Source organism: Bos javanicus, chromosome 9 (assembly GCF_032452875.1).
Source record: "Bos javanicus breed banteng chromosome 9, ARS-OSU_banteng_1.0, whole genome shotgun sequence".
NCBI lineage: Eukaryota > Metazoa > Chordata > Mammalia > Artiodactyla > Bovidae > Bos > Bos javanicus.
The window spans coordinates 40,910,504-40,934,545 of record NC_083876.1 but is presented as its reverse complement, the minus strand read 5'-3'; the positions used below and the strand labels follow the sequence as shown (position 1 = coordinate 40,934,545).

Here is a 24,042-nt window from a genome sequence, read left to right as displayed (position 1 = left end):
GACACTTAAATAGGCAAGCTATTAAAGAGAAGGTGTCATAAATGGGGCTGATATAGAAGAGGGGTGGAGGCTACTTGCCTACCTTTGGTAATAGAATAAAATAGGGGGAAGACAGTGGGTCTGTGGGGAAAGGTGTTGAAGATAAATGTATTTGATGAAGTGACACCGAATGCACTGTCTCATTGGAACTTATAATTATTAGATGTTGTATTATTCATGATATTACTCCCCTTTTATGTGTAGAGAGCAGAGGAAGCGGGGACAGAGGTGCAACGAGTGCTTTTTCCCTCGCCCTCCCTAACTTGGTGTGTGCTGCACTGGTGCTGCGGCTGCCCACCCCGGGCCAATACCCAGAGGTGCAGAGCTGTCTCTCTCCTATTGATGGTGGGGGGCTTTCCAAAGCATGGAAATGGTTGGGAGCTCACCTCTCTTCCTTTGCTGGGCCCTGTCCCCTGACTATAAACCTTATTTACAGCTTCTTGACAGTTACTTTGAAGCCTACCAGCATGCATTGGACCCAGAGGAGAGATTTGCCTTAGCACAAGTGATCTCAGACATCATGCACAGGTGCCCAAGGTTTGACTTCAGTCATCCTTACTTCATTAAGGCCTACCGAGAGGAATGCACCTGCCTGAGGCTTCACCTGCAGCTGGTGAGGGGCATCCTCAACCAGCACGTGAGTATATTTGGTTTTTTTTAAGATTCCATGTGGGAAGAGGATGGAAAACACAGGTCAAAACTGAAAACTGTATTTTCCTTTCAGTACCAATTCAGAATCTGGGTTTCCTAAGACAGCATGCACACAATGTTTATTTGTAAGCTTATTTGCATTGTTGAATTCCAAGCATATCTACAGTCTTAAAGGGAGGTTTCCAATCCTAATTACATTTAATGATCCACAAAGAATTGACAACCTATTTTCATTCAATCACAGTTTATCTATTGTGAAAGGACTAAGCCTACCCCCTTTGTAAGACATTAAATGTGTAAAATTATATTTGTTTTTCAAAAGGTTGCAACTATTTCTAGAACACTACAGGAAATGGTCACAGTCTATGATTTCCAGGGAAAAGCTAATACAGTTCCTTAGGTCTGCTTAGAACTTTTTCCTTGTAGTCAATTATTTTACAGAAAGAAGTTTTCTTGTGCCTCTTAAGATTGCCTAAAGCTGGTTGCCTTTGCTTTTCCTGACCGATCCTTGCCTCAGACTAAAAAACAACCATGTCTCTGTGTGAGGGAATCCCTAAAACTCATGTCTGGGTGAAATTTAGTCAAATAATGAAGATACACAAAGGGCTGATGTTCTGTTCTTCTCATGCCAAGGCTCATAACTCACATCCATGGGAAAGTTTAACTTTTCTAATTTTAACTTTTATGTGACATTTCTAGATAGAGTGTCAGCGTGAGTATGTCCAGAGGCTTTGGCAAAAAGGCCATCCAGATGCTAGCAATACATTTGGACTTCCCCTTAACATAATTTGCAAACAACTCATTTCCATCAACAATAGCTGGTAAGTTAGTGTTGTCTTCAGACATTTTACATTTAATTTCTGGATAATTTAAGGGTATGCTGTTAAGTACACTACTGTTCTACAAAGCACCACTCGAGTATTTGGTGATGAGAGAAGTAAATATAAAAGGCATAGAAGAGGGATTCCTTTGTGAACTCAATATTGATTCACTTTGCAAATAAGGAACAGGAGGCCAGAATTTACACTTATGCCCCTGGGTGCAGAATCTTCATTCCCATGAGAAGTCCTAAAAAACCCAGTTGCTCTTAGAATGCTGTCAAAGGATTTATTAGAGGTGCCATACAAGTCAACATATATGAAACATGGATGTTTTCTAGCAAGTGTCAGCAGAAAGGTTTCTGCAGACTTATCTTGTGACCCCCCCACCCCACCCCTTTAAGTAGTAGATTGAATTTCCTGACATCACCCAGAGAGAGTACATAAGGTCACCTCCTTGATATGTAGTGTGATTCACCCTCACCATGCCTTTCCAGACTTTGAGGGTACAGAGGAACCGAGAAGCTGGTGACAAGCTCCAAGCTGGTCTGGAGCTTTACTTCTATGTAGGTACAGAAAGGCCCTTGACTTGACTGATACTATATCCTTTATTTCCAAAAGAATAACCCACAGACAAGTGTTTTATTGTTTCTGCCCTCATTCATTTATAAAATACAACATTTTTATGGCGAACATGAATAATTCCAGTAGTTGTATACAGAACTTAAAAACCGTCTTCATTATCATTTTGGGAAGAAAAAGGGATAAAGAATCAGGTGAAAAATAGAAATAATCATGGAAGGTATTTATTTAATATTTAGACACTTTGAAGTCATCTTGTTCTCAAATATTTGGCTAATGAAATGTTGACAGGTTTTCCATATACGATTTTAGATTTTTTTTTTTTCTATTTTGTTGAGATACAATTGACATACAGCACTGTATAAATTTGAGCTTGCCAGGTGGCAATCGTGGTAAAGAACCTACTTGCCAAAGCGGGAGACATAAGAGATACATGTTCGGTCCCTGAGTCGGGAAGATCCTGGAGGAAAGCATGGCAACTCACTCCATTATTCTTGCCTGGAGAATCCCATAGTGGGCTACAGTCCATAGAGTTGCTAAGAGTCGGACACAACTGAAGCAGCTTAGCACCCACGCATATATAAATTTAAGGTGTACAGCATAACGATGTGACATACAATGAATCTTATTCTTACTGGCTTTTAGAGTAAACTATGTCTTAAAAAAAGTTCACATTAAAGCAAAAAGCATGTTGTGTAACCTGATGGGCTCCCTGGACAGCCTCTAAGGCCCTGTTGAGCTTCCAGTTTTTTATAATACCCTGAATTGTAAGAGTGTTTTATTGGTCTTGAAAAATATAAGATCTGGAAACAGATTAAGTTCTTCATCGTGTAAAATTTGTCATTAATTGTTTCTTTTCATTAAGCTCGGCTTTGAAAAACATTTATCTGCTGGAGTTCCACCCTTCCCTGGGCCTGGCTTCCTGTATCCCCAGCGCCCTCGAGCACCTCCTCAGGGAGGCCCGCCACACTTGCAGGCCCACATCAGCCAGTGCCCTCACCCTGCTGGAGAGACGTGTGCTACAGCTGGCCCTGGATGTGTGGCTCACCCCAGCCAAGCCCGAGTCCTGGTACAGTGCACAGCTCCAGAAAGATGTAGGTTCTCTGAAGGGGTTAGGTGGGTCCTTGGCAAAGAGAATGTTTCCTCCCAGATGTTACTACTTAGTTTTGTTTTTGTTTGGCTCTATTCCCCTCCTGTTTGGCCAGAGACAGATCATAGTCCTAGGGCTTGCCAACATTTTTATGGCTTTTTTTGTTCATTTTGGTCAATGTTTCCAGTTTATCGGGGCGCTGCTACAGTTATCATTTAAAGGGAAATGTACTCAAGTAGGGGGAAAGTATTTTCTGGATCGTTATAGTTTAGCAATATATATTTTTTAATTAATTTTTTTTCTTTCTAAGACTCTTCCTAAAATGTACTGTTTTGTCCTGAGCTAAAATCTGGTAGAGGAGAGACAGCACTGAGTGAGGAGTCAGTGATCAGGACTAAGTTCAGCCCTGCCATTAACTTGGGTTTCCCGGATAGCTCAGTTGGTAAAGAATCCACCTGCAATACAGGAGACCTGGGTTTCTAATTTGACCTTACTCTCTGTGGGTACTTGCTATAAGATAAAGGAAATGTCCAGGCTTCAGCTGCCAAAAATATCTGTTCCACAGGTCTATCTCAGCCTCCTATCTTCTCCAGTTCAAACAAAAGTTTATTTTCTTTTAAATTAATTTTAAGTTGATCAAAAAATAGAATTCAGAGTTTTAGCAAAAGAGGAAAACAGAAAATTACCCTAAATATAACCATCAAATGCATTTGTAATCATTATTTTTCTGAATTCAAGTGTTCTTTATATACGTATTTTACATAGTTCTTTCTAATCATATCCTTCATAGACTATCTCCTATTTTTCTCAGTTGCATCATATTATATATTCTTCCATGTTGCTAATAGTCTTTATACTTAACCTTTATGACCACAAAATTCCTTTAAGCAGTGAGTGATAATTTATCCAACCATTTCCCTATCGATGGGCATTCAAGTAATTTCCAATGTTTTATTATTATTAAAAATTCCATAAGATACATCTCTATGCTTACAGATTTTACCATATTTTGAATCAATTCCTTTGGATAGATTCTTGGAATTGGATTTACTGAAACAAAATTTAAGTCTTTGGATACATGTTGGCAGATCACTTTCCAGAAAAGTCATGCCAAACTGTAATACCACCAATAGTGTCTAAGGGTACCAGTTCTGCAATACTCTACAGTGTTAGGTGTAAGCATATAATGTCTGTGCTAATATATGCATATAATATATAAAGGTGGCATTACACTGTTAATTTTCTTTCCTTGCTTTTTGTTGAGATTAAATATTCTTCCAAATGTCATGATACTAGCTGTATTTTTTATGAATTTTCTATTCTTCCCCTTAGTTTATTGTTCTCTTGGAATCCTAATATCATTCCTATCCACTTACATGAGCGCTTCTTAAAAAAACTTTAATCGTTTGTCCATAATATTTTCTGCAACTATTTTCCCCAATTTGTCTTTTAAATTTTTAACAAAAAAAAAATTTTTTTAACAGAAACTTATTTTCATATAGTCAAATCTGTTTATCGTTTCCTTTGTGATTTCTTCTATCCTAAATCCAGAAAGCCAAACTTCCTCCAGATGTTTCATATTTGTCTTCCTTTATTCTAACGTCTAACTTCTTAAGGTTTTTACTTTATTTCAAAAATATTTAACTCCTTTTAGTATTCCACCTGGAGTGTGTGTGCATGTGTGTGTATGTGTGTATGAGTGAGTATGTGGTGTAAAATATGGCTCATAACAGAATTTTTCCCCACATTATTACCCATGTAGCCTACTACCATTTATTGAGGATTATTTTCACACTGTATTATGGTACCAGGGTTTCCCTGGTGGCTCAATAGTAAAGAATCTGCCTGCTAATGCAGGAGACCCAGGTTTGATCCCTGGATCGGGAAGATCCCCTGAGAAGGAAATGGCAACCCATTTCAGTATTCTTGCTTGGGAAATCCCATGGAGAGGGGAGCCTTGTGCACTATAGTCCGTGGGGTTGCAAAGAGTCAGACGCGATTTAATGACTAAAACAGCAGCAATTGATACCAGATTTTTAAAATGTATTTTTAGTTCTCTTAAAAATTGTAGTGAATAATCTGGGCTACCTACTTAATCTCTCATTGATGCCACACAGTTTTATTTATTTATTTTTTAAATTTTATTTTATTTTTAAACTTTACAATACTGTATTGGTTTTGCCAAATATCGAAATGAATCCACCACAGGTATACATGTGTTCCCCATCCTGAACCCTCCTCCCTCCCCATCCCATCCCTCTGGGTCGTCCCAGTGCACCAGCCCCAAGCATCCAGTATCGTGCATTGAACCTGGACTGGCAACTCGTTCCATATATGATATTATACGTATTTCAATGCCATTCTCCCAAATCATCCCACCCTCTCCCTCACCCACAGAGTCTAAAAGACTGTTCTATACATCAGTGTCTCTTTTGCTATCTCGTATACAGGGTTATTGTTACCATCTTTCTAAATTCCATATATATGTGTTAGTATACTGTATTGGTGTTTTCTTTCTGGCTTACTTCACTCTGTATAATAGGCTCCAGTTTCATCCATCTCATTAGAACTGATTCAGATGAATTCTTTTTAATGGCTGAGTAATACTCCATTGTGTATATGTACCACAGCTTTCTTATCCATTCATCTGCTGATGGACATCTAGGTTGCTTCCATGTCCTGGCTATTATAAACAGTGCTGTGATGAACATTGGGGTACACGTGTCTCTTTCCCTTCTGGTTTCCTCAGTGTGTATGCCCAGCAGTGGGATTGCTGGGTTGTATGGCAGTTCTATTTCCAGTTTTTTAAGGAATCTCCACACTGTTCTCCATAGTGGCTGTACTAGTTTGCATTCCCACCAACAGTGTAAGAGGGTTCCCTTTTCTCCACACCCTCTCCAGCATTTGTTGCTTGTTAGACTTTTGGATCGCAGCCATTCTGACTGGCGTAAAATGGTATCTCATAGTGGTTTTGATTTGCATTTCTCTGATAATGAGTGATGTTGAGCATCTTTTCATGTGTTTGTTAGCCATCTGTATGTCTTCTTTGGAGAAATGTCTATTTAATTCTTTGGCCCATTTTTTGATTGGGTCATTTATTTTTCTGGACTTGAGGTGTAGGAGTTGCTTATATATTTTTGAGATTAGTTGTTTGTCAGTTGCTTCATTTGCTATTATTTTCTCCCATTCTGAAGGCTGTCTTTTCACCTTGCTAATAGTTTCCTTTGTTGTGCAGAAGCTTTTAAGTTTAATTAGGTTCCATTTGTTTATTTTTGCTTTTATTTCCAATATTCTGGGAGGTGGGTCATAGAGGATCCTGCTGTGATGTATGTCAGAGAGTGTTTTGCCTATGTTCTCCTCTAGGAGTTTTATAGTTTCTGGTCTTACGTTGAGATCTTTAATCCATTTTGAGTTTATTTTTGTGTAAGGTGTTAGAAAGTGTTCTAGTTTCATTCTTTTACAAGTGGTTGACCAGTTTTCCCAGCACCACTTGTTAAAGAGATTGTCTTTAATCCATTGTATATTCTTGCCTCCTTTGTCAAAGATAAGGTGTCCATATGTGTGTGGATTTATCTCTGGGCTTTCTATTTTGTTCCATTGATCTATATTTCTGTCTTTGTGCCAGTACCATACTGTCTTGATAACTGTGGCTTTGTAATAGAGTCTGAAGTCAGGTAGGTTGATTCCTCCAGTTCCATTCTTCTTTCTCAAGATAGCTTTGGCTATTCGAGGTTTTTTGTATTTCCATACAAATTGTGAAATTATTTGTTCTAGCTCTGTGAAGAATACCGTTGGTAGCTTGATAGGGATTGCATTGAATCTATAGATTGCTTTGGGTAGTATACTCATTTTCACTATATTGATTCTTCCAATCCATGAACATGGTATATTTCTCCATCTATTAGTGTCCTCTTTGATTTCTTTCACCAGTGTTTTATAGTTTTCTATATATAGGTCTTTAGTTTCTTTAGGTAGATATATTCCTAAGTATTTTATTCTTTCCATTGCAATGGTGAATGGAATTGTTTCCTTAATTTCTCTTTCAGTTTTCTCATTATTAGTGTATAGGAATGCAAGGGATTTCTGTGTGTTGATTTTATATCCTGCAACTTTACTATAATCATTGATTAGTTCTAGTAATTTTCTGGTGGAGTCTTTAGGGTTTTCTATGTAAAGGATCATGTCATCTGCAAATAGTGAGAGTTTTACTTCTTCTTTTCCAATTTGGATTCCTTTTATTTCTTTTTCTGCTCTGATTGCTGTGGCCAAAACTTCCAAAACTATGTTGAATAGTAATGGTGAAAGTGGGCACCCTTGTCTTGTTCCTGACTTTAGAGGAAATGCTTTCAATTTTTCACCATTGAGGATAATGTTTGCTGTGGGTTTGTCATATATAGCTTTTATTATGTTGAGGTATGTTCCTTCTATTCCTGCTTTCTGGAGAGTTTTTATCATAAATGGGTGTTGAATTTTGTCAAAGGCTTTCTCTGCATCTATTGAGATAATCATATGGTTTTTATTTTTCAATTTGTTAATGTGGTGTATTACATTGATTGATTTGCAGATATTGAAGAATCCTTGCATCCCTGGGATAAAGCCCACTTGGTCATGGTATATGATCTTTTTAATGTGTTGTTGGATTCTGATTGCTAGAATTTTGTTAAGGATATTTGCATCTATGTTCATCAGTGATATTGGCCTGTAGTTTTATTTTTTTGTGGGATCTTTTTCAGGTTTTGGTATTAGGATAATGGTGGCCTCATAGAATGAGTTTGGAAGTTTACCTTCCTCTGCAATTTTCTGGAAGAGTTTGAGTAGGATAGGTGTTAGCTCTTCTCTAAATTTTTGGTAGAATTCAGCTGTGAAGCCGTCTGGACCTGGGCTTTTGTTTGCTGGAAGATTTTTGATTACAGTTTCAATTTCCGTGCTTGTGATGGGTCTGTTAAGATTTTCTATTAATCTTCCTGGTCTAGTTTTGGAAAGTTGTACTTTTCTAAGAATTTGTCCATTTCTTCCACGTTGTCCATTTTATTGGCATATAATTGTTGATAGTAGTCTCTTATGATCCTTTGTATTTCTGTGTTGTCTGTTGTGATCTCTCCATTTTCATTTCTAATTTTGTTGATTTGATTTTTCTCCCTTTGTTTCTTGATGAGTCTGGCTAATGGTTTGTCAATTTTATTTATCCTTTCAAAGAACCAGCTTTTGGCTTTGTTGATTTTTGCTATGGTCTCTTTTGTTTCTTTTGCATTTATTTCTGCCCTAATTTTCAAGATTTCTTTCCTTCTACTAACCCTGGGGTTCTTCATTTTTTCCTTTTCTAGTTACTTTAGGTGTAGAGTTAGGTTATTTATTTGACTTTTTTCTTGTTTCTTGAGGTATGCCTGTATTGCTATGAACTTTCCCCCTAGGACTGCTTTTACAGTGTTCCACAGGTTTTGGGTTGTTGTGTTTTCATTTTCATTCGTTTCTATGCAAATTTTGATTTCTTTTTTGATTTCTTCTGTGATTTGTTGGTTATTCAGCAGCATGTTGTTCAGCCTCCATATGTTGGAATTTTTAATAGTTTTTCTTCTGTAATTAAGATCTAATCTTACTGCATTGTGGTCAGAAAAGATGCTTGGAATGATTTCTATTTTTTTGAATTTACCAAGGCTAGCTTTATGGCCCAGGATGTGATCTATCCTGGAGAAGTTTCCATGTGCGCTTGAGAAAAAGGTGAAATTCATTGTTTTGGGATGAAATGTCCTATAGATATCAATTAGGTCTAACTGGTCTATTGTATCATTTAAAGTTTGTGTTTCCTTGTTAATTTTCTGTTTAGTTGATCTATCCATGGGTGTGAGTGGGGTATTAAAGTCTCCCACTATTATTGTGTTATTGTTAATTTCTCCTTTCATACTTGTTAGCATTTGTCTTACATATTGCGGTGCTCCCATGTTGGGTGCATATATATTTATAATTGTTATATCTTCTTCTTGGATTGATCCTTTGATCATTATGTAGTGACCGTCTTTGTCTCTCTTCACAGCCTTTGTTTTAAAGTCTATTTTATCTGATATGAGTATTGCTATTCCTCCTTTCTTTTGGTCCCTATTTGCATGGAAAATCTTTTTCCAGCCCTTCACTTTTAGTCTGTATGTGTCCCCTGTTTTGAGGTAGGTCTCTTGTAGACAACATATGTAGGGGTCTTGTTTTTGTATCCATTCAGCCAGTCTTTGTCTTTTGGTTGGGGCATTCAACCCATTTACGTTTAAGGTAATTACTGATAAGTATGATCCCATTGTCATTTACTTTATTATTTTGGGTTCGAATTTATACACCGTTTTTGTGTTTCCTGTCTAGAGAATATCCTTTAGTATTTGTTGGAGAGCTGGTTTGGTGGTGCTGAATTCTCTCAGCTTTTGCTTGTCTGTAAAGCTTTTGATTTCTCCTTTGTATTTGAATGAGATCCTTGCTGGGTACAATAATCTGGGCTGTAGGTTATTTTCTTTCATCATTTTAAGTATGTCTTGCCATTCCCTCCTGGCTTGAAGAGTTTCTATTGAGAGATCAGCTGTTATCCTTATGGGAATCCCCTTGTGTGTTATTTGTTGTTTTTCCCTTGCTGCTTTTAATATTTGTTGTTAATTTGATTAATATATGTCTTGGGGTGTTTCACCTTGGGTTTATCCTGTTTGGGACTCTCTGGGTTTCTTGGACTTGGGTGGTTATTTCCTTCCCCATTTTAGGGAAGTTTTCAACTATTATCTCCTCAAGTATTTTCAAATGGTCTTTCTTTTTGTCTTCTTCTTCTGGGACCCCTATGATTCGAATGTTGTAGCGTTTAATATTGTCCTGGAGGTCTCTGAGATTGTCCTCGTTTCTTTTAATTCGTTTTTCTTTTTTCCTCTCTGATTCATTTATTTCTACCATTCTATCTTCTAATTCACTAATCCTATCTTCTGCCTCTGTTATTCTACTATTTGTTGCCTCCAGAGTGTTTTTAATTTCATTTATTGCATTATTCATTATATATTGACTCTTTTTTTATTTCTTCTAGGTCCTTGTTAAACCTTTCTTGCATCTTCTCAATCTTGTCTCCAGGCTATTTATCTGTGATTCCATTTTGATTTCAAGATTTTGGATCAATTTCACTATCATTAGTTGGAATTCTTTATCAGGTAGATTCCCTATCTCTTCCTCTTTTGTTTGATTTGGTGGGCATTTATCCTGTTCCTTTATCTGCTGGGTATTCCTCTGTCTCTTCATCTTGTTTAAATTGCTGAGTTTGGGGTGTCCTTTCTGTATTCTGGCAATTTGTGGAGTTCTCTTTATTGTGGCGTTTCCTCACTGTGTGTGGGTTTGTACAGGTGGCTTGTCAAGGTTTCTTGTTTAGGGAAGCTTGTGTCGGTGTTCTGGTGGGTGGAGCTGTATTTCTTCTCTCTGGAGTGCAATGAAGTGTCCAGTAATGAGTTATGAGATGTCTATGGTTTTGGGGTGACTTTGGGCAGCCTGTATCTTGGAGCTCAGGGTTGTGTTCCTTTGTTGCTGGAGAATTTGTTTGGTATGTCTTGCCCTGGAACTTGTTGGCCCTTGTGTGGTACTTGGTTTCAGTGTAGGTATGGAGGCGTTTGATGAGCTCCTGTCAATTAATGTTCCCTGGAGTCAGGAGTTCCCTGGAGTCAGGGTTTGGACTTCAGCCTCCTGCTTCCAGTTATCGGTCTTATTTTTACAGTAGTTTCAAAACTTCTCCTTCTATACAGCACCATTGATAAAACATCTACGTTAAAGATGAAAAGTTTCTCTGCCCATCCAGGTCACCCAGAGAGGTTCACAGCGTTACATGGAGAATAGAAGAGGGAGGAGGGAGTTAGAGGTGACCCGGATGAGATGAGGTGGAATCAATAGAGGAGAGAGTGGGCTAGCCAGTAATCACTTCCTTATGTGCACTCCACAACTGGACCGCTCAGAGATGTTCACAGAGTTATACAGAGAATAGAAGAAGGAGGAAGGAGGCAGAGGTGGCCAGGAGGATAAAAGGGGGGAATGAAAAGGAGGGAGACAGATCCAGCCAGTAATCAGTTCCCTAAGTGTTCTCCACTGTCTGGAACACACGGAAATTCACAGAGTTGGCTAGAGTAGAGAGGGGTTAGGGAGGAGACACAGGCGACCTGGTGGAGAAAAAGGAGAGTCCAAAGGGAGAGAGATCAGTCAAGCCAGTAATCTCACTCCCTAGTGAAAAATGGGTGCTGAAGATTGGGTTCTTAAAGGTACAAAATTGGTAACAAATACATAAAAGCAAAAATTAAAAATCTAGAGTAGAGTTTGGAATTTCAAAAATACAACGTTAAAGAAAAGAAGAAGGAAAAGAAAGAGAGAAAAAACAAACAAACAGACAAAAACAAAGTCGCAAAAATTATAAAGAAAATATAGGTATAAAATTGATTACAAATACCAAAAAGCAAAAGTTAAAAATCTAGAGTAGAGTTTGGAATTTCAAAAATACAATGTAAAAAAAAAAAAAGAAGAAGAAAAAGAAAGAGAGAAAAACAAAAAAACAAAAACAAAGTCGCAAAAATTATAAAGAAAATATAGGTACAAAATTGATAACAAATACCAAAAAGCATAAATTAAAAATCTAGAGTTGAGTTTGGAATTTCAGGTATACAATGTTATATAAAAGAAGAAGAGAAAGAAAGAGAGAAAAAAATAGTCACAAAAATTATTTAAAAAAAAAATATATATATAGGTACAAAATTGATAACAAATATCAAAAAGCTAAAATTAAAAATCTAGAGTAGAATTTGGAATTTCAAAAATACAATGTTAAAGAAAAGAAGGAAAAAAAAAACAAGGTCAAAAAAATTATAAAAATATATATATGAAGTTTGCTTTTAAAAAAATAGGGTCTTTTTTTTTGCAAAGTAATAATAGGTTATAAAAGTGAAAATTAAAGGAATAATAGAGGACTTAAAAATTTTTTTTTAATTGAAAAAAAAAAGAAAGAATGATCATAAAAATAGTAAAAATATATCTAGGACTTTCTCTGGTTTTGTTGTCGGTATTGTGGGTTCAGTTCATTTTCGGCTAGTTCCTTGGTCCGACTTATATTTCTCAAGATCTATAGGCCCCTTCCTATGTAGACAGTACTAACCACAGGGTTTTAATCTATTGCCTGTAGCTTCCAAGGAGGTTCCCTTTGTTATAGCTTCTTCTGTTTGCTGGTCTCTTCAGTGTCTGGTTTCTGCCCTGACACAAAAGGGACGGTGGAGGACACTTTTTTTTTTTTTTTTTTAGGCTCACTTGTTCAGTCACGCTGTGGGGAGGGAGGGATGCTGCAAACAAATAACACTGGCGTGTGCGCGCAGTGCCTCAGCCTCACTGGGTCTGCCCCCACTCACCGCGCGTGTAGCCTCCCTGCCCACACTGCTCAGTCTCTAGGTTGCTCTCCCGGGAACCATCCGTGGCCAGCTCTGGGCTGCTTGCACCTCCCAGGTCCAAGCCGCTCAGGTTCAGGCACTCGGGTAGTCCTCAGAGGCGCAGACTCAGTTGGGCCTGCGTTTTGTGCCCTTCCCAGGTCCGAGCAGCTCAGGGGATGAGGTGTTTGGCGAGCGCGATTGCTGCAACTTATCGCCTCCCCGCCGCTCAGTTATCTAGGTGTACAACCGGCGCACCTTCTCAGGCAGATGTTGACCATCCAGACCCCCAAGAAGTCTTAGTTAGCAAAGAAGCCTGCTTACAGTTTTATAGATAATGTCTCTCTGGGGCTGCCATTGCCCCCTTCCGGCTCTGGCTGCCTGTCACCGGAGTGGGAAGGTCTGCAGCCGGCTATCTCCGTTCAGTCCTTTGTTCAGTGCGCGGGCCTGGGAGCGTCTTAGGTTAGGGATGGCTTTTCGCATGGTAGATATCCCACAGTCTGGTTTGCTAGCCCAAATTATTTCACTCAGATAGCGCTTGGGGTATTCAGGCCAGATCCTTACTCTAAGCGATGCAGCCCACGCCGCGCCTCCCTGCCCAGCCCCCACTTGCTAATGGCATGTGCAGGCCTCTGCGCTGCTTCTCCACTGGGGGAGTTACCCTAGGGCTCGTAATCTGCGGGTTTTAATTGTTTATTTATTTTTCCTCCCTGTTATGTTGCCCTCTGTGCTTCCAAGGCTCCACACAGATTCGGCAGTGAGAAGGTTTCCTGGTGTTTGGAAACTTCTCTCTTTTTAAGACTCCCTTCCCGGGACGGAACTCCATCCCTCCCTCTTTTGTCTCTTTTTTTGTCTTTTATATTTTTTCCTACCTCCTTTCGAAGACTTGGGTTGCTTTTCTGGGTGCCTGATGTCCTCTGCCGACATTCAGAAGTTGTTTTGTGGAATTTACTCGGCATTTAAACGTTCTTTTGATAAATTTGTGGGGGAGAAAGTGTTCTCACCGTCCTACTCCTCCGTCATCTTAGCTTCTCCCCCACAGTTTTATTTTTTATTGATTGATGGATTGTCACACTGCATGGCTTTCAGAATCTTAGTTTCCCCAACCAGGGATTGAACCCAGGCCCTCAGTAGTGAAAGCACTGAGTCCTAACCACTGGACCACCAGAGAATTTCCCATACAGTTTAAATTATTTTTTTTAATATGTTCAAATTGAGACTTAGAAATGATAAATAATCAGATTAATCTTTTGTACTGGGACAGAAAATGGGGCAGGTATTGCGCTCAATAGACAAGCAGGAAATTAATAAATCTCTTTATTACTTTGGAAGACTTCAGTTGTCTAGAAATTGCATCCTTGAATAGGCAAGGCCTTTGGTAGATAAGTATATCTACTCTTGGGATGCCAAACCAGGAAAGACAGACTAGAGATGGTCCCCAGACTTGGTCCTTGCTGGAAGTGGTATATTAGAGGCTAGCAAAAATGTCAGAGCAGAGGAGGTGACCAAGGCAGGAGGATGTTAAAGAACAATGTAGTAACTTCACAAATCACCCAAGGCTTGGGTGACTTGAGCAGAGGAGCACTGAAGAGGCAGCTTGGTATACTCTAGAACTGCAGCTTGGAACTAGGAAAACTAAATTTATTCTTGATACTGTTGTCTGACCTTAGAAAATTTCAGTGTTGCTTCAGATCCCTAACTGATAAAATGGACATAATAGTATCTGTGATTCCTAAATCATGGGGATCTTGTAAAAATAAAAATGAGTTAATATACATGAAAATACTTGAAAAATTTTAAACTTCAATTAGAGTTTATAAGAAATTATCATTATTATCACTGGTCACCAAAATACTTGCAATATATCAGAGACTTCTATTTAGGTCATCTTTGTCATTTCTCTCTTTAGTTTGGCTTAAAACATTTATAATAATGATAATGCAAATGCTATTATTAAAAAAAAGCACTTTTGCATATATTTAACTCAACCCTCTCAACAACCCTATGATACAGTTATGATTTATTAGTTCCTGTTAAGGCGATTTTTCCAGTAGTCATGTATGGATGTGAGTTGGACTGTGAAGAAAGCTGAGTGCTGAAGAATTGATGCCTTTGAACTGTGGTGTTGGAGAAGACTCTTGAGAGTCCCTTGGACTGCAAGGAGATCCAACCAGTCCATCCTAAAAGAGATCAGTCCTGGGTGTGCATTGGAAGGACTGGTGCTAAAGCTGAAACTCCAATATTTGGCCACTTCATACGAAGAGTTGACTCATTGGAAAAGACCCTGATGCTGGGAGGGATTGGGGGCAGGAAGATAAGGGGATGACAGAGGATGAGATGGCTGGATGGCATCACTGACTCGATGGACATGAGTTTGAGTAAACTCTGGGAGTTGGTGATGGACAGGGAGGCCTGGCGTGCTGCGATTCATGGGGTCGCAAAGAGTCGGACATAACTGAGCGACTGAACTGAACTGAGGTGCTGTTATTATCCTTACTGCCACTTTACAGATGATAAAACTGAGATACAGTTAATTTGAGTGAATGGCCCTAAATCTCACAGCTTCTAAGTGTCAGAGCTAGAACTCAAGCCTAGGAACTCTGGATCCAGAGTCTGTGCTTCTGACATATTTTTCTTAATATGTTCAAATTTTTTCCTTTATTTTGTATTTTTAAAAGTATTCTGTTTTCTTTCAGCTATTTTCAGCTAAAGTGATGGGTGATCCCTTTCTTGTGAGGGAGACAGGCCTGCTTGCGCTCAAATCTGCAGCAGACCAAGGACAGAACCAAGGCCAAGATTCCCAAATGCTGCTCCTGGAAATGTTTTCCAAACTTTTGGAACTCTTGACCCTCCGGCATAGGCTGATAGAGATGAGTCTGGAGACTGTACACTTGGCACGGTCAGTAGGGGGACTCACGATCCACATGGAGGGTAATAGACTCTGAGTCTTCATACCACAAGCCTTGCCGCATCTGTGCTCCCAGAGTAGCCAGAGTGAGCTTTCTAAATGACTGAAATGATGACCTCCCTTCCACCTTCCCTCCCTCCCTGTTTCTCTTTTCAGGTCTCCCACAGGCCTCTCTCACTACTCAGCTAGTTTTGGTTCTCCTCTAAGCACCTGGGCTTTTTCTCCATTCAGCCATTGCCTTTTAATTAGATGCCTAATGTTGGTTTATTAGTTTTCCTGCTAATGTAAGCTCCCTAAATGTAAAAGCTCTGTCCGTGTTGTTTTCCATAGTATCCTATTGGGTATGAAGACTGACCCTCATCAAGCACCTAATGATACTGAGTGCTCAAATATAATTAAGTTGAATAGCAGAGAAGAACCAGTGGAGGGCCTTCAGAAAGGAAAGAATGAGTCAGTGATAGCATCCAGGTCTGGTGGAAGTATGAAATGTTCAACAGGCAGGGGGAGAGAATACTTGGTGAGTTCTGTTTTTGCTTTGCGCATGAGAGGATGGTAAGACATTTAAATGAACATTTCCCTAAACGGGAGAAATATGGAACTTGAGGATTTGTTGCAAACATATATGAGTTTCGTGTTCTGCCCCATGAGAGTCCCTGAAGACACAGAGAGTCCAGTTATCCACCATAAACCATGATCTAGGGCCTACTGTGTCCAGGGTCTGTACTGGGAACTTTCCATGTATTAGTTCATTTAATTCTCAGAATATTCTTATGTATAATAGATTAATGATGTCCTTATGATATGATATTATGATATAATAGCTTGCAAACATTTTACAACCAAGAAAGTAGAGGCTCAGAAAAGTAATTTTCCTAAGATCACATAACCAGAAAGTAGTAGAAGCAGAAATCAAACTATGGGCCAAGATAATATTAACCACTATGATACTATCTCCTCATAATTTCTGATCCTTGTTCTCAGGGAGTTCACAGTCTAAAAGTTTCCCCTAATAAAGTTTAATATGATATTCTAGTCATATGAACAAAATACTATGGGAGCACAGGAAGTGGAGTATTTCATTCTTTCTAAGTGAATCAGAGAAAGCTCTACAGAAGAAGGCCTAGGGATGATTGTGTACCTCCACAATTCAAATGTTCAAGCCCTAAGCCCTAGTACCTCAGAATGTGACCTTATTTGGAGATAGTCTTTACAGAGAAAATGAAGTTATTAGAGTGGGCTCCTATGTAATATATCTGGTGTCCTTCTAAGAAGAGCTGGTTTGGACACAGATGTATCCAGAAGGAAAACTATGTGAAGCCATAAGGATGTGATGTTCATCTGTAAGATGAGAGAACCTAGAAAATATCCTTCATTCAGAACCCTCAGAAGGAACCAGCCCTGCAACACTTTGATCTTGGACTTCTGTCCTCCAGAACTGAGACAGATTTCTGTTGTTTAAGCACCACCACCCCCAGTTCTTGGTACTGTTTCACAGCAGCCTAGCAAACTAATGTAGGTGTCATTTGAACTCAGCCTTAATGTACCAACTTCTCAAGATGAAGAAATGTGTTAAAATGGGGATAAGAGAAGAAAGGAAGGAATTCTAAACACAGAAGGCTGAAATGCCACAGCGACATCTGAATGGAGCCTGGCTGCAAGTCATGGGGGAGTAGAGCTCAGAGTTGAAGGAGGACAGAGATGGGGTCACAGGTTCTTACACAAAAGGGAGATGGTAATGGCCCAGAGTTGAATGACAGACTTCCCAAGGAGGACATGCAGAAGGTGAGAAGAGGACTGGGTTTGGAACTCCAGGAAACACCAGGAATTTGAAAATAAAGAGGAGAAGCCAGAAAGCAGTGGCAGCAGCAGTGGCGGGATGTGGGGATGTGGGCAGTGGTGCTTGCCCCCCACTCTCCGCCCCAGCCAGGGACCTGGCATGGGATGGGTGCAGCTCTTTGAGGCCCATCATAGCAATGAGCAACTGTGTCATCAACAGCCTGAGGGAGCAGCTGGTGGGGGTCCCCTCCCAAGAAATCTGGGTAACCTGCACAGGGTCCTGAAGAGTCTCCAAAAAGGCCAATGGCATGGCATGGGTGGTGGGGGAAAGAAAGTGAAGTCACTCAGTCATGTCCGACTCTTTGCGACCCCATGGACTATAGCCCTCCAGGCTCCTCTGTCCATGGGATTCTCCAGGCAAGAATACTGGAGTGGGTTGCCATTGGGTGATGGGGGAAGGCTGCTTCAAAAGAAAAAGAAAAAAAAGGAGAAGCCAGTGAAGACAGAGTGGTTATGAGGCAGAAGCATGGAGATCCTGGATTCAGGAGAACAAAATGGTTCAAGGAGCAGACAGGCCAGCCCCGAGGATCTCTGAGAAAAAATGGTCAACTTTCTACTGAGAGCAATACTGGTGACCTCAGGAGCGCTCGGAAGACAGAAGCCAGCTTGCAGGAAATGAGAGTTGGGGAAGTGCCCAAGCATATCTCCTCCTACCTTAACTACTATCTTTAACCATCATAGCTGAGGGCAGACTCAAAACCTTGTGACTCATTCATTTCACACCGGACTTGGCTACTTTTGTTTTGACTTTTGCTTTTGTGCTTATTCAGATGGCTTGGTTTTCCTACCACTTACTTTCCTTTTAGGGAAATTAACAGCAAATGTTCTTGGCTTTTTTTTTTTTTTTTTTTCCACTTTTAGTCTCTATAAGGATTTGGCGTGTGAGATGGGTTTTGAAGAGTTCCATTTGTATCTGAGGCCTGTTCACTTTGAATCTGCATCACACAAGGACAAGGTGGTCCATCCACCTCCTGTCTTTATAACCTCTCTGCTGGAGGACAGTGACTGCGTAGACAGGTGAGCCTTGAGAGAGTCAAAGTAAAAATAATGAAACAGTAGAATGGCAGTGAAAAATAGTTTCTATCAGCACCACAAATGCAATTGCATTCTAATCTCTCCCTTATAATCTATCTGCCATGATGTCAATATTTTCCTTTTAATAGGATGGGAAAAAATAAGATCTCAATCAAGGGGGATAATTGGGTTAAAAACATTGAATAACTGAAAAATGGAAGAATCAGATTAGAGAGCTCAAATGGATGGAATCTTAGGCTCAGCAACTGCCCAGGGCAACCATGTTGCTTCCAGATAGAATGGAGTGTGAGGGTTGGTCTGATGGAGCAAGAATCATGGATCCCTGCCCAGATCTCTGCTCTTACTTTCCCTGGGACCAGGAAAGAGTCAGTCAAGGTTTTTAGCAACTGCTTGCTCAAAACTCTAATGCAATGTGTATCTAATATGTATGGCAATATTTCTGTCAGGCTCTTTTGTTTGCCAGTATAAGAAGCCAACTCAAACCAGTGAAACCTCTTTTTCATGCCCCATAGGTTTAGCCCATTGCCCCAAAGAAAACACTCTTACTAGTAACAGACCAGAATCTACTCAGTGGGGGAAGGGAATCTTCCCTCCCCCCCATACAAAGTCAGCCTTTGATGCCTACCAGGGATAACCTCATCTCCCTCTTCTTTCCTTGTCTGTCTTCCCCTGAGGGTCTTAGCTCTGTCCTGGAGATTCCTGATATGAGTCCCCCCAAAAGGAAGGCAGAGCTGACTCTAAAGGAGGGAAGGTCACCTTTGCTTTGCTATTGTGTATTACTGCTCAGAGTATAGCAGTATGCTAAAGGAGAGAGCATAGGCTGGAATGAAGGGGTTAGGACCACAGAGTGAATTTCTCAACCTCAGAAATTTGAAATCTGAGGTTGGAAAACTCTCTTTGAGAGGGCTGTTCTTTACATCAGAGGTAGTTTAATAACATCTCCAATCTCTACCTACCAGATGTCAGCAGTATGCTTTCCCTCATTTGTGATGATCAAAAATGTCTCCAGCCATTGCCACTTGTTCCCTGAAAGCAAAATCCCCCATGCTGTATCCTGTCATATAACCTAAACCAAAAAGGTGATTTATTGTAAAGATACAAAGATATCTCACAGAAGCTGAAGGCAGAAAGTGTGATTGGGCCTCAAACGAGGCTAGGTCTCCAACCTGGAGCCAAGCTGTTCTCTGGATCATCAAGGGCCTCCTGCCAGAGCTGTTATTTTACACTGCTGTGAAAATAGGCCATATTTTTGTTCAGCCAGAATCAACCAATCAACACAAACTGTCTGAATGTTCTGTGGCCTGGCCAAGTGGTGATTGGTCCTCCCACTGATGACCCAGAGATCCTTCAAGATCTGAAGCACTTTCTGAATTACCAGGGGAAGGTTTTTACATCCAAGGAACTTGTATCTTGAATTTGCATTTGTTTTATGTATGTTAATTCCTTCAAGTTATCACTTTGGAGTGCCATTACAACAACATATACCAAACACGAGCATTATTGTTGTTGTTCAGTCAGCATTATTGTTGTTCAGTCGCTAAATCAGATCCAACTTTTTGTGACCTCATGGACTGCAGCACGCCAGGCTTCCCTGTCCTTCACTGTTTCTCAGAGTTTGTTTAAACTCATGTCCATTGAGTCGGTGATGCCATCCAACCATGAGCATAGTGACTTACATTTTGAGAAGCACATTCATGCATATTATCTCCGTTAAGATAGGTGATATTTCCATTTACAGATGAAGGAACCAAGATTCCTAGATATTCAATTACTTGACAAAGTCTTAGAGTTATGAATGAAGGACCATGTCCCAAGGCAGAAACATGGCTGCAAAGACCATTTAGATGATTGTTGGAGCCATGGGAGAGAGTGAGGAAGTGAATAAATGGGGCCAAGTCAGTGAGGGGCCTGTGCAAATGAGGTCAAGAAGGTAAGAGGAAATATGGAAGAGAGCAAAGGAATAGTGATCATGAGAAAAGAATTTCAGAAAGTCTATCTCAGATGGTTACCACAACCAAACTGCAAGAAGATTGAGGCCAGTAAGGACTGAAAAGACCCTGGAGCCCTTCAGCTTTTGGATGGAAATACTAAGTCTTGTGTAAAATCTGTCCTTGCTGTTACTACTGGTATTTCAGAGCCGATCATGTCACTCTGTCCCTTCAGAACAGGCATCTCCTGGCTAACTGTACGGCACATCAAAACAGCATCATGTTTCTTCTTGCAGATATTCTCCTGCTACTCTTGTCTTAGCTATTTCCGAAGTGGATGATAACCAAATTGGCAAATTTAGTTTTTATACAAAGGAAGCCATTCTTAAGGTAAATTATTTTTTTTCTAAAAAGGAAACGAAAGTAAAATTAAGCAACTTGTTTGCGTATTCCTTAAAAAGTATAATGTTTAATTCATATTAGTTTGACCCCGTATACAAGAAAAGATTTCACCTTCATAAATAATAATGATGGCTTTCCTTGTCTGACATGTAATACCTCTTGAGATAACCTTTGCTTGGTATTAAAAAGAAACCCATGTTGGGACTTCCCCAGCAGTCCAGAGATATTTTCAAACCTGGTGTTATTTTTCCCTGCCACTCAGATGGACTTCTTTGCTTCTGTGTGTGTATGTGCAGGTTTGTATTTGTGTGTGTATGTTTTAAACATTAATCTAATGTTGGCAGTTTTACAAGAGCCTGCCTTTGAGCGTATGTTTGCTAGTTCATCAGAGCCTATGTATCCTGTATCTGACAACTGGGGAAACCTGATGGTGTCCAGATACAGAGCAATTCGGCCTAGAGCCTGCCCTCACAGGATGAAATACTGCTTAGGGAGAAACCAGCTTTAGGCCTGTTGCTGAGGAGCAATGGTCTCGGCAAATCCAACAGTTTGATCCATGTATTTACGTGTTGAGTGAGTGGTGATCCCCACCCTCAACTTAATCTCTTTCTGTAAGAGAGAAATTGCTAATTACTTTCACATTTTCTTCCTTTAGCTCTTGTGCCATTCAGGAGTGGAAAATATGCAAGTGACCCTAGCATGCCAGGCTACTCAGAAGAATGCTTTAATGGTGGCTGTCCAGCAGGCATCCTTCTATCACACACCCCGTGGGAGCTGTCCTGCTATCAAGGTCAGCGTAAGAGAAGCCTGAGGCATTCTCCCTCCATTCCCCTCCCCCTCCCTCACTTTGACACTCCTCCCTACTTTCTTTCTTCCCATCCTTCCATCTCCCTCCTTCCCTTTTTCCCTTTTTGACCATTTCCCCCTATCTTTTTATTTTCTTTCCTTCCCTCTTCCCCTCCCTTTCTCCTTTCCTAATACACAGTAACACATGATCAGATTCTTACTGGGTCTCTTAATTTACAGAGCTTTGCTAATAATTTTAATTTTTCCGTTGTGTGTAATGCTGTAATATTGATTAGCTAGAATCAACCAGCAGAAAATAGCCTGTTCCTCCACTCCTACCCTTTGTAGATAAATGATTCCATTGTTTTCTGTTTTATCATTCCTGTGTTTCTTATTGCAAAAGTAAGCATACATTTGCCCTTCTTTTTGTCACAAAAGGTAACACAAAATATATTCTCTTGAACTTTTTAGTTGTTATTGAGATATAATTCACATAACATAAAATTCACCCATTTAACATATAATTCGCAGGATCATACCATCATCACCACCATCTAATTCCAGAATATTTCTTCATTCTCAAAAAGAAATCCTATATCCACTAGCAGTCAATCCACATCCCCCACTTTCCTCATCTCCTAGCAACCAGTAATCCACTTTCTGTCTCTGTAGACTTCCCCATTCTAGACATTTCATATAAATTGAATCGTACAACATATGGCCTTTTAGGTCAGAATTTTTTCACTTAGGCACAATGTTTTCAAGTTTCATCCATGCCATAGCATGTACCAGTACTTCATTTTCTTTTTGTTTTGTTTTTTACTGATGAATAGTATTCTAGTATATGTATATACCACATTTTATTTATCCATTTATCAATTGACAGACCTTGGGTTGTTTTTACTTTTTGACTATTATAAATAACACTGCCATGAACATTTAAGTATAAGTTTTTCTAAGGACATATGTATGTTTTGAGTTTCCTAACACTTATTATTGTCTTTTTAATTTTAGCCACCCTAATAGGGTAAAATGATTTCTCATTGTGACTTTGATTTGTATTTTTCTAATTACTTATGACATCACATTGAGCATATTTCCATGTGCTTATTGGCTATTTGTATATATATATTAAAGAAATGTCTACTCAAATCCTTTGCCCTTTTATAAAGTTGGATTTTTTTGTTACTGAGTTGTAAGAGTTATTTGCATATTCTGAATACAGGTTCCTTATCAAGTATATGATTGGCAAATAGATTCTTTTATTATAAAAATCATCTTCTTACTTTCTTGATGATGTTCTTTGAAACAGAAGTTTTTCATTTTGATGTGTCTAATTTACCTAGTTTTCTTTGTTAACTTGTTCTTTTGGTGTTATATTAATATTTAAGAAACCATTGTTTAATCCAAAGTCACAAAAATTTACTCCTATGTTTTCTTCTAAAAGTTTTGTAGTTATAGCTCTTACTTTCAGGTCTATGATTCATTTATAGTTAATTTTTATATGTAGTATGAGATAGGGCATCCAAGTTCATTCTTTTGAGTGTAGTAATCCAGCTGTCCCAGTACCATTTGTTGAAAGGACTCATCTTTCCCCATTGAATTGTCCTGGCACCCTTAACAGAAATCAATAGACCATAAATGTAAGGGTGTATTTCTGGACTCTTGATTCTATCCCACTGGTCTATATGTTTCTTTTCATGCCAGTACCACTGTGTTTTGATCACTGTAGAGTTGTGATAAGTTTTTGAAATTAAGTACAAGTCTTCCAACTTTGTTCTTTTTCAAGATTGCTTTAGCTATTGGTCCTTTGCATTTTCACATGAATTTTAGGATCAGCTTGTCAATTTCTAAAAAAAATAAAGCCATTTGGGACTTTGACAGGGATTGCATTGAACCTGTAAATCAGTTTGAATACTATTACCATCTTAACAATATTAAATCTTCTGATCCATGAACATGGAAAGTCTTTTCATTTATGTCCTCTTTAATTTCTTTCAACAATATTTTATAGTTTTCAGTGTACAGGTTCTATACTTCTCTTGTTAAATTAATTCCAAAATATTTTATTCTTTTTAAATTATTGTAAATGAAATTTTTAGTTTCATTTTCAGTGTTCATTATTAATTTATAGAAATACAATTGATCTTTTATCTTGCAATCTTGCTAAGCTTGTAAATTCCTTAGGATCTTCTATGTAAAAGATTATGTCTTCTGCAAATAGAGATAAATTTAACATTCTCTTTTCATTCTGGATGCCTTTTGTTACCTTTTCTTGTCCAGTTACCCTAGCCAGACACTGTAGTACAAGGTTGAATAGAAACGGTGAGAATGGATATTATTGTCTTATTCCTTATCTTAGGAGGAAAGCTTTCAATCTTTAACCATTACATATGATGTTACTATGAGTTTTTCTTAGATAATTTTTTTTTTACCAAGTTGAGGACATTCACTTTTATTCATAGCTTTTTGGTGATTTTATCATGAAGGGGTTTTTTATTTTATCTATATATAATACTCTAAGGCATTTTTTTCCACTTACCAGTATATCCTAGAAATCACTCTGAAT

General features: G+C 39.0%; 1 protein-coding gene across 3 annotated transcripts in view; it reads left to right on the top strand.

The window, feature by feature from the left end:
* The window catches only part of LOC133253853 (coiled-coil domain-containing protein 162-like), a 153,836-nt gene that overhangs the window by 35,324 nt on the left and 94,470 nt on the right, over positions 1-24,042 (top strand). For all 3 annotated transcript variants that reach the window (XM_061427613.1, XM_061427612.1, XM_061427610.1), the window contains exons 7-13: positions 476-676; positions 1,390-1,511; positions 2,956-3,184; positions 15,275-15,477; positions 18,184-18,339; positions 20,582-20,675; positions 21,343-21,477. In XM_061427613.1, the coding sequence (XP_061283597.1) occupies positions 476-676; positions 1,390-1,511; positions 2,956-3,184; positions 15,275-15,477; positions 18,184-18,339; positions 20,582-20,675; positions 21,343-21,477 (1,140 nt within the window). The remainder of the gene's footprint in view (positions 1-475; positions 677-1,389; positions 1,512-2,955; positions 3,185-15,274; positions 15,478-18,183; positions 18,340-20,581; positions 20,676-21,342; positions 21,478-24,042) is intronic.